Genomic DNA, 14720 nt, shown 5'->3' with positions numbered 1-14720 from the left:
CTGCACCATGAAATTATATGAAACCAGTAATTATATTTTCTGGTTTGTTCTTTACTTCTTACTAAGTAATTTCTAGCATTTTATTTCCATTGTTTTCCCTGACATTTGAGCCAGTGTACTTATACAACTGTTCTGCACGTCAGTGGTTCATTTCTGAATGGCAATAGTCAGCTGAGAGCTCCTTGTTTTCTGTGTGACGTTAAGACATTTCTTTCTGTGTATTATTTCAATCCACAGGTTTTTAGAGACTCTATAATAAAACCTGCTCATAAATTGAATTTTTACTGTATTAATATATGGGTCTCTTCATACTGCACTTATTCAAGGATAGATATAATTATTGTATATTTTATACCATGATCTGTTAGTAAAAGAAAATGCCCACAGAGATCTGGCAGAAAATTTTGTAATGGAAATATAGCTTATATTAGAAAAAGAGTACTTTTTGTGTAGATTATACCCATTACCCCCAGAAAGGTAAATGATATGAGTAGAATACTTTTGTACCCATGTCAATTTTTATAACTCTGTCAGCACGTAAATTTAGCCAGAGTGGAAATTTTGAGAACCAAGTCAACCATCTCAAACCACACTGAGAGAGTGGAAATTTTTACTGCCATAAAATTGATCTTTACTATCAGACATATGGCCTGACAATGTAGGTGAAGATAATCTGATCACCTGGTTTTCATTTGGACACTACTATGAGAAAATAAGAATCTGTATCTTACCAAAAACATGATAAAACTTGTTGTAGGTGGAATAAGATGCCATCACATCCCATAATTGTTTTCTGTGGAAAGTTCATCCAGGCAACTCAGCCAGCAAGGGAGCAGAAAGGATGGTAAATAATGTCCAGTGCTTAAAAGTAGGGACTGTTGTGCTTGCCCCTCTGAATGATATTGTGTAAACAAAATGCTATGTTGTTGTGATGACCATAATACTTCTATTCTGTATATTCACTGAGATTAGGACCTAGATGTTCTAGCAGAATCTATCTAGTGCTTTCATAGGAAATTTTCTCAATTCCAACTCCAGAAATATTTCATATTTTTGTTCCTCATGTTTTCAACCAATTATCCTGCTTACTTGGTATGATTGTAGTTTTTTTGAGTTTCAAAGGCCTAAAAAAATAATTAAATATTAATAATTTTAAAAGTAGCTTTTTATCGTCCCAGTGATTTTCTTATTCAGCATTAATGTTCCATTTCCTATTTTCTGATTGTCCTCAACTCATCCCATCTATATATATCCCGTTCATGCAGTCCCTGGGCTCCAGTCTGGAGGACATGCACCTGCATGGGGGGGAGTACCTTTCTGCATGCCAGGACACGCTGGTTTAGATGTGTTGAGTCCTGCTCGGCATATCAGGAGAGGTGGAGAGGACCGTGGGGGGAGGGGTAGCTGGAAAGGGGACAGCTGGTCTCCCCTGAGCTTGCCCTCCCTCAAGGACTGCACAAGAACCCCAGAGATAAGTATATATGTACATACAATGTACAAACCCATGCATACGTATGTATATTTTATAGGTGTGCTCGCACCTTGTATGCACACACATTTATGTATACGTGTATGCACAGTGCATATGTGTACATACAGTTTGTACATAGATGCATGCATGTATGTATATGCTGGTATACCTACGGGCACGAAAGCATCACTTAATTATCCTTCGGGAGGGAAGTGCCCCCCGCCCCTGGCGCTGCGAAAGGCGCTGCCGGGGCTGAGGCAGAGCCCAGGAGCTCCCCTGGACCCGTCAGCTGCTGCAGGAGGAGAGAGACGGACCCCAAATGGAGCACTGCTCTCCCGAGACTGTTCCTGCTGGATGTTCACAGAGACACAGGTGGGTCCGGGACGCTCCCACACACAGCCGTCACACGGCAAGTGCCTCCTCGGAGGGAAGGGAGGGGAAAGAAAGCAAGCCTTTCCCCCGTTTTCCTTTGTTTGTAATTGGGAAAGACTTCAAGCGCAAAGTCTTAAGAGCCTTCTGAGGTGCTTCAGAGCAAAGGTAAATTCACCTCACTATTGAGCAGAGAGGTAAAACAGATTTGCCCTCCACACGAGTAAAGAAAGGGTCAGTGGCCCGTTAGTGGCTGTGTTGAGGCTGGTAAATAACCCTAGGGAATGATCTCCAGCAGCCCAGAGCCGGGGCTGCCTTTGTCTCTACCCCTCCCGGCGGCAGCGGGCTCTTGCCGAAGGGCGCGGGCAGGGCGGCGAACAAAGGAAAGCAAGCCCTGTCACCGCAGCCCTGCCCGTACAGAAGGTGCCCGGCAGCCCTGCCCGGCCCGAGCAGGCTCCCCTGACGGGGACGCTAAATAATTGATCAGAATCGATTGCCTGGATGCATTGGGAAGAGAAAGTGGGCGCATCCCTTGTTTGCAGCCTGCTCCTTCCCCCATTTGCGCTGTAATCCTGTTCCACCATGTGCAGATAGATGAAGGGACGTAATTCAGCCTTCAGGCCTGGGCGGGGTTCTCGCCGTTTAATCTTTTCCTTTCTTTTCCCTTCTCTGCTTTCTTCCCTCCCCCCCCTTTCCGTCTCCCAGGCCCAGTGAGGTCAGCTCATGAATATTGCTTCATTTTCCTGAGAGGCTCTGGCAGCGGCGGGTACCTCGTGTGCGGTGCCCGGCTCTCCGTGCATGCATTTCGCCAGCCGGGCAGCGGACAAAGTGGTGGTGAGTAATGCAGATGCTTTAGATCCTAGCCTTTTTTCTTCTTCTCTTTCTTTCTTTCTTTTTTTTTTTTTTTTTTTTTTTTTTCCCAAAAAGGAAATGTTACTCCGGATCTAGATGCAACAGAGCAACCAGGTATGGGGGGGGGAGGGGGGCTTCGAAAATCCCCTCCTTTCCTTTAAACCGGGACAAAAGGCAGAAACGCTCCCAAATCTTAAGCCGCGTTTGCGAATTTTTGCAGGGGCAGAGGCGGGCGCCCGGTGGGGAGAAAGGGCCAGGGCCGGGGGGATGCCCTGCCCGAAGTCCCGGGCATGGGAGAGCCCCGCGCCGGCGCGTGGAGCCACCGGACTCCTCCCTTTTGTTGCTTCCATTTATTTACCCGTTTTTCCGCCTGGACAGCAGTTCCCGACAGGAAAACCTGCGGAGACGCCGCGTCCCGGCGCCACGTGGGTTTGCCTCTGGGGAGAAGGTCGAGCCGCGGAGTTTTGTGAGGACAGAGATTTCGGACTTGGTCTCAAACGGGGCTTTCGTTGTGCCAGTTAAAAATGTATATAAATACATGTGTGTGTGTATATATATATATATATCTCTAAAATCAGCCAACTTAACTGTAGGTGGTAGCCGATCCTGGATTTTGGGGCGTGCAGGGTACGGGTTGGGCTCTGGCAGGTCGCGGTTGAGTCTGGTGACTTACTTGCAGTGAAAGTTCCCGAAAAGATTCAGGTACAGCATAGGGTTCCCGATTATTAATTTGAATTATACTTCTTATGTTTCATACCTGTATAGCTCTAAACAATAGTAGGGTGGGAATTCTGTTTGTGGTGGCTGATAGAAATGCAAAGAGAGTTTTTATAAAGTGTTGTCATACAAGTTTTATAGCTCTACACTCCCATGCTTTCTTTATACTAATTAATGTTTGGAAAGTGTCTGCCAAATTGTGTCATGTTGAGCATTAATTTCCAGAATATTGGTTTAAAGCAGGTTATTAATGACAGTGCATTTGAGAGGAAATGTTGTGCTCCTGCCAGTGAGAGCAGAGCAAACACAGCCTCATTGTCTAGTATGTTCCAGGGAGTAAACCAATTGTCAGGGCACGATATAGTTTCTGCATTGACTTTGCCCAATCGTGCTTCTTTCTTTATTCCCTGTTCTAGCAGAGAACGGTTAAGCTGCATTCTAGGAGGGAATGGGCAGGCCGTGTTAGGAATGCTGTCATTTCTGTCGTTGCCCATGTTTTCCCTCTAAGGATAGTTGAATAAAGGTAGTGTGGAAACGGTGGGTCATAGACATTATTTTCAGAATATTTTGAGGGGCATTAGCAGCATGATGTGGCTTTTAACAGCCCTTTTTCATAATCTGTTGTGGTCATGAAAACTCTGATTGTATCATTATAGGGGCAAATTGCCAAGTGAGCATCCTTCAGAGAATGCCACATAACATTTTGTTCTGGGTGAGGGTGTATTCTTTGCTTCCTCTGTTTTGAAAATCTGCTGGAGTGATTATGTCTGAGTCCTATATAACCTTTTGATCTGCATAACTGGTAACAAACATAAATCGGTCTTAAATCCTGACAGCACCTCTGGATAACGAACTAGGGCAAATGTATGTTTAGAAGCTGATTGCAGAACCCCTTTCCTTTATGACCCTCGATTCCCAAGTCACCTTGCCCCGGAAGAGTTGCTGTCAAAGCTGAAGGGAAATTTGTAGTTGTTTCAACGTGTGCAGTCCTTTGTACAGCAGCTTTCCTCCACTCGGCTGTGACAGACGCTGGGAAGAGGCCTTTTAGTGGGCAGACATTAGCAACCCAGGCTTCGTGGTGAGCACAAGGGAGAGGGAAGTTTGTGTGTGGAAGGAAATTCATCCCTGGTGTGGCGGCCCGGCGGGGGAAGGTTCGGTATCAGGGCTGGGGAAACGCCCCTAGGTGCAGGCGGAGTGGGAACGGGTCTCAGTCTCAGCCGAGCCCGTCGGGCCCTTCCATGAGCCGCTCCGGTCGGCTCTGGGCTGCAGCCTTGGCCGGATTCTCCCCGGTCGCTCCGGGGGACCGCTCCGCCCGCAGGTGGGCGCGGGTCAGGACTGGGGGCCGGCCGGGCGCCGCGGCGACGGGGAGGGGGCAGGCTGGCCGCCGCCGTGGCCGGAAAGCCCGTCTCCCCGTCCTCCCCGTGCCCACCCCGACCGGCTTCTCCGGTTCTCCTCCCCCAGCTCTCGGGGCGGCGGCGGCGGAGGAGGCGGAGGACACCGCCGGTGATGGACGCGTCCCCGAGATAGCCGCCGCCATGAGCCAGCCGCCTGCAGGGGGCGCCGCCGCCGAGCCGCGCCTGCATCCCGAGGGCAGCAGCGGCAGGAAGCAGCCGCGAGCATCCTCGCCGGCCCGGGCCCGCGACACCGCCCCGCGCCCGCCGCCCGCCGCCGCCAAAGCCGCGCCCGCCGCCGCCAAAGCCGCCTCGGCGCGGCCGCCGCCGGGCCAGGCCCCGCGAGCCGCCCGCGGCCGCGCCGCCGAGAAGCCGCCGCGGGGAGCTGTCCAGCCCGGCGCCGGTGCTGAACCTCCGCCGGCCGCCGCCGCCGGGAGAGTAGCAGCCGCCGCCGCCGCCGAGGAGCCGCTGCCGCCACCGGGCGCCGCCGAGGAGGCGCCCCCTGCAGGGGGCGGCGGGGGCGAGCGGGAGGGGGCGGCGGCGCCGCCGCCCAAGCAGTGGCGGGGGAAAGCGGGGCGGTCCCCGCTGAAGGGCGCGGGGGAGGCGGCCCCGGCGCCTCCATCTTCCTCGGGCGCGGGGAAGGGCCGCTGTGCGGCGGCGGGCGGCGGCGGGTACTGGAAGGAGGGATGCCTGCAAAGTGAGCTCATCCAGTTCCACCTCAGGAAAGGGCTGGCGGCGGCCGCCCAGATGCAAACGAAGGGCAGCAACCACAGCAGCAGCAGCGGCAGCGCTTCCTCCGCTGCCTCCACCGCCTCCGCGGCCGCCGCCCCGGCCGAGCCTCCCCCGGCCGCCTCCGCCTCCTCGCCCGCTGCCATGGAGGCGGCCGGGGCGGAGGGGCTGCGGCAGGGCGAGGCGGGAGGCGACGGCAGGAGCTGCGGCCCCGAAGGCGCCCTGAGGCCGCACCTGCAGGAGGAGATGCAGGAAGAGATGGAGAAGCTGCGGGAGGAGAACGAGAGCCTCAAGGTGAGGGGCCGGGGCGGCAGCGGGTGTTGGGGGAGAACCGGGGCCGGGCGGGGGCGGGCTGCCTTCCCACGCCCGCGCCGGGAGGGATCTTCCCAGCCTCCCTCTCTCGCTGCAGGAGCGCTGGAGGCAGCGTTAAGATGGCTCTGTCGTGGGGCGTGCGGGCAGTGCCGCTTGCTTTCCTGCTTCGTTGCGGTGCTTATAATGAGCTGGCTTGTATTTACCTGCCGTCCCTGTGGGGCGGAGCTCCATTTTGGCTGCCTTCCCCTATACGTGCTGACATTTGTGCTTTTGACCCACCTGTTGCATCCCTGTCCCCTTCTCGCCCCGGTGACAGAACGAGATAGATGAGCTCAGGACAGAGATGGATGAGATGAGGGACAGCTTCTTTGAGGAGGATGCTTGTCAGCTTCAAGAAATGCGCCATGAGCTGGAGCGAGCCAACAAGAACTGCCGGATCCTTCAGTACCGGCTGCGCAAGGCTGAGCGCAAGAGGCTCCGCTACGCCCAGACCGGTGAGATTGACAACGAGCTCATACGCAGCATGGAGCAGGACCTCAAGGTACAGATGTGAGCAGGTGTCAAGGGGAAGGGAGCATCTCATAGGGAGACACAACCATGCTCTTGGTCCTCATGACTCAGGCGTTTCCATCCATTCCACTGTGCACCCAGTACAGCTCATAGAATAGCAATGGCCAAGCCGTGCTTGGTAATAGGAGCCCTTCTTGTATGTCAATAGGCTATTTTCAGCTTCAGTTCTATCATTTTTCATACAGGTAATATGCAAGGAGTGACTCAAACGGAAATTAAGAGCTAAAGGATTTGGACCCTTTATGATGATTGCAAAACATATCCTTCCGCTGCAAAATTAAACCAACCTCACCAAACAGCCCCATTGACTTTGAGGGGATTGATTATGTCACTCTTTAGTGAAAGATTTTAGTGGGCAGGCAGATTGAATACTTGCAGTCACAACACTAAATCCTTACTCTGTTGCTGTCAGTAAAAAACCTGCTGTTATGTTCAATTAATCCAGGGGTTTTCACATCCATCTGAAACCTTAGACAAAACCCATCAAATTTCAGTGTGTCATCAACTGCATGTCATCCACGGGATCTGAATGAGACACAGCCCATCGCTGAGGAAAAGTTTCAGTCCTTGTTTAAAGATTGTCATTGGTGGCAACCCATCATCTCCATTCTGGGTTGGTCCAATTACAGAGAAAAAATGCCTTTCTTTACATAGCTGGAAGTTTAATTTCTGCTTCCGTTTGCTAGACATTGAAAGACTCCTGCTGAACCAGGACACCTAAACATTTTTCAGTTGACTGGTCTCCCAGTCAACTGACCTTTTCTCATGGAAGTGCAGACCTCTGTATAGCAAATGTGAGTTTATTTGCCACACTTCTGCCTAGGGCTCTAGTTACTCATGGCACATGGACTCTGTGGCTGCAGTTTAAATTGTGAATTTAATACATGGTTTCGAACAAGGTAATTTTTTAACTTCTTTCTGATAAGTACGATAGATTGAGAGTATGTTATTCCCAGGCCTGGTTTGGATCATTTTTTCTGAAAATTTTCCAGCTTGTCATCATTATTATTAAAATTTCTATTTGATAATCCTTTTCTGTGCATATTCAAAACCCATGTTTTCTGTTGTGGCTGTGACAGTTCTATAAATCCATCTGCCCCCATGTGGTTTTTGGCAAAATAGAGTCTTCCTGGTCAGAAGAAAAATCACTCCCTTTTCATGGGTATTTCTGTTCAAAACAAGGGATATTTTGCATACTTAGAATGCTACTTAGATGATCAGTTGAGATATACACATTTGCAGGCAGACTTTGAGCATGGGCCTTCATGTCCCAAATGAATATTGTGATTCCAGTTTGTAGAGTTGTGTTCTTTGTTGGCTCAATGTTACTTTTATTAGCAAGTAATACATATACAGGCTGGGGAGGGAATTGTTGAGGGCACCTCTGCTGAGGTACTTGTCTGCCAATATAGGAGATAGAAGTTAAGGCCTTGGATTGGGCTGGACAAAGAGCTCGCATTAATTAGCATTTCTCCCATGTGTTTCCCAATATGACTGACTCTTTGGAAAGGAAGAGTGTTCTTGCAGAGTGTTCTCACTGCTCATGAATATGTTCTGCTTTGGAGTAGGGATGAATGCCTAATGCCAAATTTCTGCCTAATAGAATTCTGGGTGCTGGCTAACCATAATTCTAACTCGTGCGGTTCTCTGTAGTGCTTCCATGTCCTCTCCTGAAGAATGACTATCCAAAAAGACACTGTTCATTTTGCATTGTTCATTTTGCAATGTATTAGGGAACTTGATCCCTCAGAGATACAGTCTTGCAGATAGCTGTATTAAAATGTATATTTCATAAGTGAATCCCATTTCCTATGTGCTCTTAGAATGCTCTGTATTTTTTCCTGCATTAGTAGCTATTCCACCAGATTTTGTGTCGAAAAATTAGCTACCAGTAATGATATTACAATTTGGTTTTATTTACTGATCCAGACTGTACCTATAGACTGAAGACAGGTTCTATAAGGGTGCTGTTTTATATATCCCCCATGATTTTCCATTTACTTTGGTTGGACAACCAGATGAGCAGTTTATAACTAAGTGTAGGAAAAGACATCAAGCTAAAGCCCTGTGATGTGTTTCTCGGCTCATTCTGCAGTCTCTTTGGAGTATGGTTATAATTGAAATTCCCCTCCACTCGCTCTTTCTGTTGGGCATTATGTGCCTTGAGTGCGTGTGCAGTGGGGGAGGTTATTGAATGATCTTGTGCTACACTGCAGTGTTGTATCTGTAATTCACACACACACTGGGTTTCTTGTCAAGGGAGGCTGAGTCACTAGCTGCTGCTGATTTCTGATAGATTGGATCTTTCTAGATGCTTGCTTACAGTTATTATTTTTTCTCTAGTGTTTTAGTATGTCAAAGAACTCTCTGACATACTAACATAAGATGGTTTGAGTAAAAGCCATGAAGGACAGCTCACTGAACTCCCCCAGCTAATGCTAAGTAGGATTAATTATGCTTTCAGAGTTCTAAAAAAAGCAGGAAATGAGGCTTTTCAAACTGTGTGTCTATGTGTCTAAATCACCATCAACACAGTGATTAGTGTATATTTAAATATTTTTTGTGTGTGATTATAGTTTCTGGTGGTTTCACAAAATATAGTGCAAGTGGCTTGCAGGGCAAGATTCTCATTACTTTTCCTGTGGAGGAGGAATTAGATCTTGTCATATGCCTTTTAACTCTATTCCTGTGAAAATGCATTAAAAAAACCTCAAACAACCAAAAACCTTAGTGTTCATTTTCATTGAAAATTGATTTGGGTGAACACAACGTCAGTAAAAATGTTGTTTGTTTGTATTTTAATCTTAAAATGAGACAATAGTAGTAAATATTTTCATTAATTGTCCACCAAGGAGAGAGAAACTAGCACAGTCAAAATAAATGTGTGTCCATTTGTAGTCACAGGTAGACACAGGTAGGGCAGGCCTGGAGAAGATGGACCCTGCTTTTAGATGCTGTTGCATGTCAAGTATTTGAAGGGAATGTGCTTTAGTGCATTGAAAAGCATAAGCTAGCTGTGGTTGGGAGAAAATAGATGATGCACTGTCTCCAGGAGTAGTGAAGGTCCTGTTTAACTGTTGATATGACAGAACCTAAGAAGGAGTTGGGGTTTAATGTCTTATGTGGTTTCCAGTGAAGTCCATAGGAATAATGTACCATTTTTTGGAAGGAATTTGCTTGAATTTGGAATAATTTAGAATTCTGTCTGTGGATGTCCTTGTCTACCTGTTTCCTTAAATACCTGTTCCATCAAAACATCCAGAGTTAACTTCTAAATGGTTGCTTAGGCAGTAAGCACTGCAACAGTAATTTTTTTTAACCTTAATTTTGATATACCGTTTCATTTAGGTTGCAAAAGATGTATCAGTGAGACTTCATCACGAGTTAGAAAATGTGGAAGAAAAACGTACTATAACAGAAGATGAAAATGAAAAATTAAGACAGCAGCTTATAGAAGTTGAAATTGCCAAACAAGCACTACAGAATGAACTGGAAAAAATGAAAGAGGTTAGTGTTGCTATTTACTTCTACACCAATTATTTTCAGATCTCAAATTCTTACTGCTGAACTGTTTTTCTTCTATAACTTGTTTTGGGGGCAAGCAATACGGCAGCCAAAAGTTGAAAGTTGTAAGGAGTGCTGAAGTACAACTTGATGATTGCGAAGCTGAGGAGAAACTGAAATATTTGATGTTTTCTAGGCAAAACAGGAACCAAATTGTGGGGTTTTTTTTCTTTTTTTCTCTGCTAGGAGGGAAATGTGAAACTAACGGTAACAAGAGTTCAGAGGCTTTGTTACACTGTACCTACATAAATATTCTTACAGGAAGTGTGCTCAAGTGTGGCAGAGGCATCTAACTACAGATGATGTTCCCCACATGCTTTTACAAAGATTAGTAGTTTTTCCCTTGCTAACTACTACTAGAGACTAGCAGGCACACTGATACTGGGGATCTAGCTACCTCCCCATCTTGTTCAGTCATGCTCTTTGGAGTACTGGGAAGTGAGAGACTCTACCTGGCCTTTCAATCTAAGCATAATTTTATATTGTATCTAATTAATCTTCAAAATTACTCCATCTGCCGTTATATAGATGCAAGATACCGTGCCATTAAGTAAGCAGAAAATTGCATTACAGCAGTAATAGCCAGGCTGACAGAGATAACAAAGCAGGCAGTAAAAGGAGAAACTGTTGACTAAGAATGACTTCTCAGAAGAGATTTTAGAAACAGTTCTCCTGTTCAATGTTTAAAATTCAATGAATGCACCCAATTTTCACTTTTAGGAATATATCCTAGTAGGAATGCCTGTGTCTTCTTTGATCTTGTATGAAGCAGAAGAGATGTATTTCAGTTGTCAAGAAAGGCAAGAAATTTTCAGTTATATGATGTTAGGGCATTTTTAGGAACTGCAAATGAGTCCTTTAAGTGATGTAGTATTAAAAATATTCAAATGTTTTCTTTAGAGGAACTGAATTTCAAGCATGTTAGTAGAGGTTAAACAGGTGGTATGTTCCACCTTCTGCTGCTTTCCCAGATAACTGCAGATTTCAAAAGAGCATGAAAAAAAATATGAGCCTTATTCAGCTTTCCCCTCATCTCCCTGAGATGTTCATCTTCTGTTTTCTCTCTGGTTACTGCCATTAAATACAGCTTGATTTTCTGGACTAGCCTCTTGATGAGAGCATGATCTTTCTGTAATGATCGTTATAACTTGTGTTTAAGATTGGCTTTACCCCAATTTTTTTGTTATTCTTGTCCATTCAGACCTTGTTTTCTTTTAGGTTCTCATCTCTGGTTCCTCCTTCTCTCCAATACGTTATACCGCTGTAAAATTCTTTTGCCTTGTTTTTTCTGAAGCACCTTCAGATTACAGTGATATTTAGTGGCAGTTTAATAGTTAGTGTTCTTTGATATTAAGCCAGTAAACGGGCTTCTCCGTCCGTTTCATCACTAGTCACTTTCTCCTTATCGCGCTTCTTCCCTCTGGCCCACTATGCGGAATTACGGTTCTGTTGCTCCCACACTGCTCTCCACTTCTTTCTTTGGCTTAAGTGTTCAGCCCTTTCTGTTTTTGCTGTTGGTGTCAATGAAAGGGTACTGGGGACTCCAGAAGAAATGGTGTCATGTTTAGGGTCTCTGTTACACAAGAATGGTTTTCATGGAGCTGAAGCAGATGGATGATTCCCAGTGGCACAGAATGGGGGCACTGAGCCAGAAGGAAAACATGAAGTAAGACTTGATACCATAGTAGGGGTAGAGTGGACAAGGAGTCAGAAATACATCCTTATACTGAACTAGGGAGAACTGCCATGCACAGTCATTTTATGTCTAATCATAATTAGGCAGGATTTATGTATTTCAAATAGGCTGCTGTGTCCCTTTCAGCAGGTGAATGCTGCTTTTTTATACTAGGACTTTCAGCACAGGAGGGTAGTTGAGGAGGTGCAAGTCAGAGAAAAGCTGAAAAGGTTTAAAACAAAGCCAAATTATTATGCACTTCGCAAATATGCCATGATTTGGGGGACCCATGGAAACGTGCTGGTAAAGAATACTAAATCTTACAGAATTGAAATTTAGAATATATGAAGAAGCTATGAAAATATTTATATGGAAAAACCATGAAAACAACCCAAAGCAGTCGGCATTAGAATTTTTCCATGACAAATAATATTTCTTCTTCTCTGGCAATTGAAGGTTTCATGCATTTTAAATGTCATTGTCAGATAGTCATAATGTTAATTTTCTATTTGCTTGTGAATTATTTCCTCTAATTTCATGGATTTACAATCCTTTCTCATTTCAAGACAGCCATTATAACCAATGGAACCTCCTGCTTAAGGGAGTTCTACTCAGCTTAAATTGAAATACAGGGAAGACCTTTTGTCTGGATTGTGGTCTTTGCTTTATTGAGCTTAGAATTAATGGGAAAGTGCCTCTCTAAAGACAAAGAAACATTTTTGTTTCACAGCACAGTAAAAATGCTCAGAGATGTAATGATTGATTTCTGTACTTTTGTCATCAAATGTACTGCAGAAATCCAAGCCTTTCCATTCTTAAAATCTATTTATGTACAACTGCCATGTGAAATTTCTTATCCTTTTATAATGAACAGTGTGAGATAGCAGAGAATTAAAATAAGACTTGATAGAAAATGCCAGAAAGAAAGCATAGTTTTTTGGTAGGTAGTCTCTAGGGCAGGGCCAAAGCCAAAGTTCTCTCTGTGTGGATTCTCTGGTGTTTCAAAAAAAGCAGAAACTCAACTGAAAACATGTAGAAAAGATAAATGCTAGCAGATGTGTTGGTTTAGAGTCAAATCTGGAGTTCTCCAGTGAACATTTGGGTGAATATAGACATGCGAATGTATTTGTCATTAATATAAAGAGGTAATTGCTGTTTGCCTTTTTGATTTGGAGCTTTTGGAAAAAAATAATTATGATAAATTCCACAACAAGTTAGAAATTGTTGTTCATGGCAACAGAAGCTTGCAAGCATCCAGGATTTGGAAGGTGTTCCAGCAGTGCATATTTTCTATCAGTTGCTTTTACTTTCAGTCCCCCAAACTGCATCTATTTGATTTAAAGTTATTCCTGCATATGTCCACACAGACACACAAGATTTTTAATCTGTGTTGGTTTTATTTGTAGCAACTGCTGCTGATTTCTTCTTTAATATTGGTTGCTGTCAATTGTAAAGCTTTTTGGGAAGCTGACAACAAAGTAGAGGAATTGTTTCATAGCAGTAGCTAGATGTAATTTTTCAGATATTAAAAAAATTAACATGTTAATAATAATGAACATGTTGTTCATTGATTAATTAATTAATTTTCATTAATTTGTTGTTAACTGGTAAAGCCTAGCTAACACTTGTAGACCTTTTTGTTATCATGAACTAAATATTCGTTTGTTTGCTGTAGCTACGTAGCAAACACCCAGTTAGCTGTGCTTTAGTGGTTTGTTATGAGACAAATGAAGTAGGGGGAAAATATGACAGATGTACTGGACCCTGGGCTTTACAAACCCTCGTTGCAATGCAGACATGCAGTTGCAAGAAGCACAGTGTTTTTTGGGGACATGTGTCTTTCTGGATGGATATAGATTGCTCTGCTAATGCTCCAAGCTGGGCAGATGCAAGGCAGCTCAGTTCTTTCAGCCACTTTAGGGTGACGTTGTCAAGCCACCATTTTCTTCTTCTAAGCACAGATTTTTAGTTCAGATCCCAGACTTGATAACCATGGCACATGAACCAGAGGTGTCTTCTGCCCATTCAGGTCAGACTGCAGGCAGAGGAGTCTATGCCTCCCTACATGGGTCTGTGTTTTGCTCTAGTGGTGCCTGTCTTGTCAGTCTGGTCTGTACACTGCATGGAAATGGAAGAAGGCAACAGGATCTGGAGAACTGGGCACTGGAGCTGGGAGGAAGAATCTGAATTCTGTTTCTTATTTTGACACTAAACTGCTGTGGGGCCACACGAAAGTAATTACAATTTTCTGCTTACTGTTGCAACCTTTGCCTGCCTGCTTAAGCACAGATTAGCTCTCTATACATCTCTGAGTTCAGGCTGCACAGACATCAAAAGCATAGCTGGAAATTTCACTACAAAAGCTGCTGTAAAAGAACCCCAAGCAACTCCAAATTCCTCCCCCTCCAAAAAAAAAAAAAAACAAACAACAAAAACCACAACCCAAAAACACCTCAAACCAACAAACTCACACTGCAGAAGATCTGGTAAGATCCTGTCCCAGTCCCCTTGATCACCAATACCAGCTTGCCTAGCTTTTCTTGAATAAAAATCCAGTATCTCTTCTTTCTCGTAACCCTTTCTCTCTTTAAGCCCCTTCTCCTGCCATTTAACCCCAACCACTTATTTCAAGTCTTTCTTCTATAACTCACAAAGTCTCACATTCTCCAGATTCTTTCACTCAGTCTTGATCCTGTGTCTGGTTTTTCCCTTTCCCTTTCCCTTTCCCTTTCCCTTTCCCTTTCCCTCTCCTTTCCTTTTTCCTTTTTCCTTTTTCCTTTTTCCTTTTTCCTTTTTCCTTTTCCCTTCTTCTTTGTCTTCTTCTTTTTCTCTATCGTCTTCTTCATCTTCTTCTTTGTCTTCTTCTTCTTTATGTCTGATAGTAGTGGTTGTTTTGCTGTCTTCTAGTTTTTAAGTCCCAATCTTGTTCTTCTCTCCCACAATTCCTTCCTTCCTTGCATCCTTCCAACTCTTAAGGAGTGTCCAATCTCCTCTCTGGATTCCAAGAATTTTCTAGTTCATTTTGCTCTTATCCTGCTTCAAATATATTTTCCCCATTTGACGCTACAGC

The 14720-nt window shown here is 45.0% G+C and overlaps 1 protein-coding gene across 2 annotated transcripts in view; it reads left to right on the top strand.

Moving 5' to 3' along the window:
* The first annotated feature begins 1743 nt into the window (after positions 1 to 1743).
* Positions 1744 to 14720, top strand: part of SOGA3 (SOGA family member 3) — a 31953-nt gene continuing 18976 nt past the window's right edge. The window contains exons 1-5 of one of the 2 annotated variants that reach the window (XM_032101632.1): positions 1744 to 1843; positions 2546 to 2674; positions 4871 to 5823; positions 6158 to 6382; positions 9760 to 9918. In XM_032101632.1, the coding sequence (XP_031957523.1) occupies positions 4945 to 5823; positions 6158 to 6382; positions 9760 to 9918 (1263 nt within the window). In that variant the 5' untranslated portion in view covers positions 1744 to 1843; positions 2546 to 2674; positions 4871 to 4944. The remainder of the gene's footprint in view (positions 1844 to 2545; positions 2675 to 4870; positions 5824 to 6157; positions 6383 to 9759; positions 9919 to 14720) is intronic. The other variant, XM_032101633.1, reaches the window with a different exon arrangement.

Source organism: Corvus moneduloides, chromosome 3, assembly GCF_009650955.1.
Source record: "Corvus moneduloides isolate bCorMon1 chromosome 3, bCorMon1.pri, whole genome shotgun sequence".
Classification (NCBI taxonomy): Eukaryota; Metazoa; Chordata; class Aves; order Passeriformes; family Corvidae; genus Corvus; species Corvus moneduloides.
This window is presented reverse-complemented; position numbering and strand designations above follow the sequence as displayed.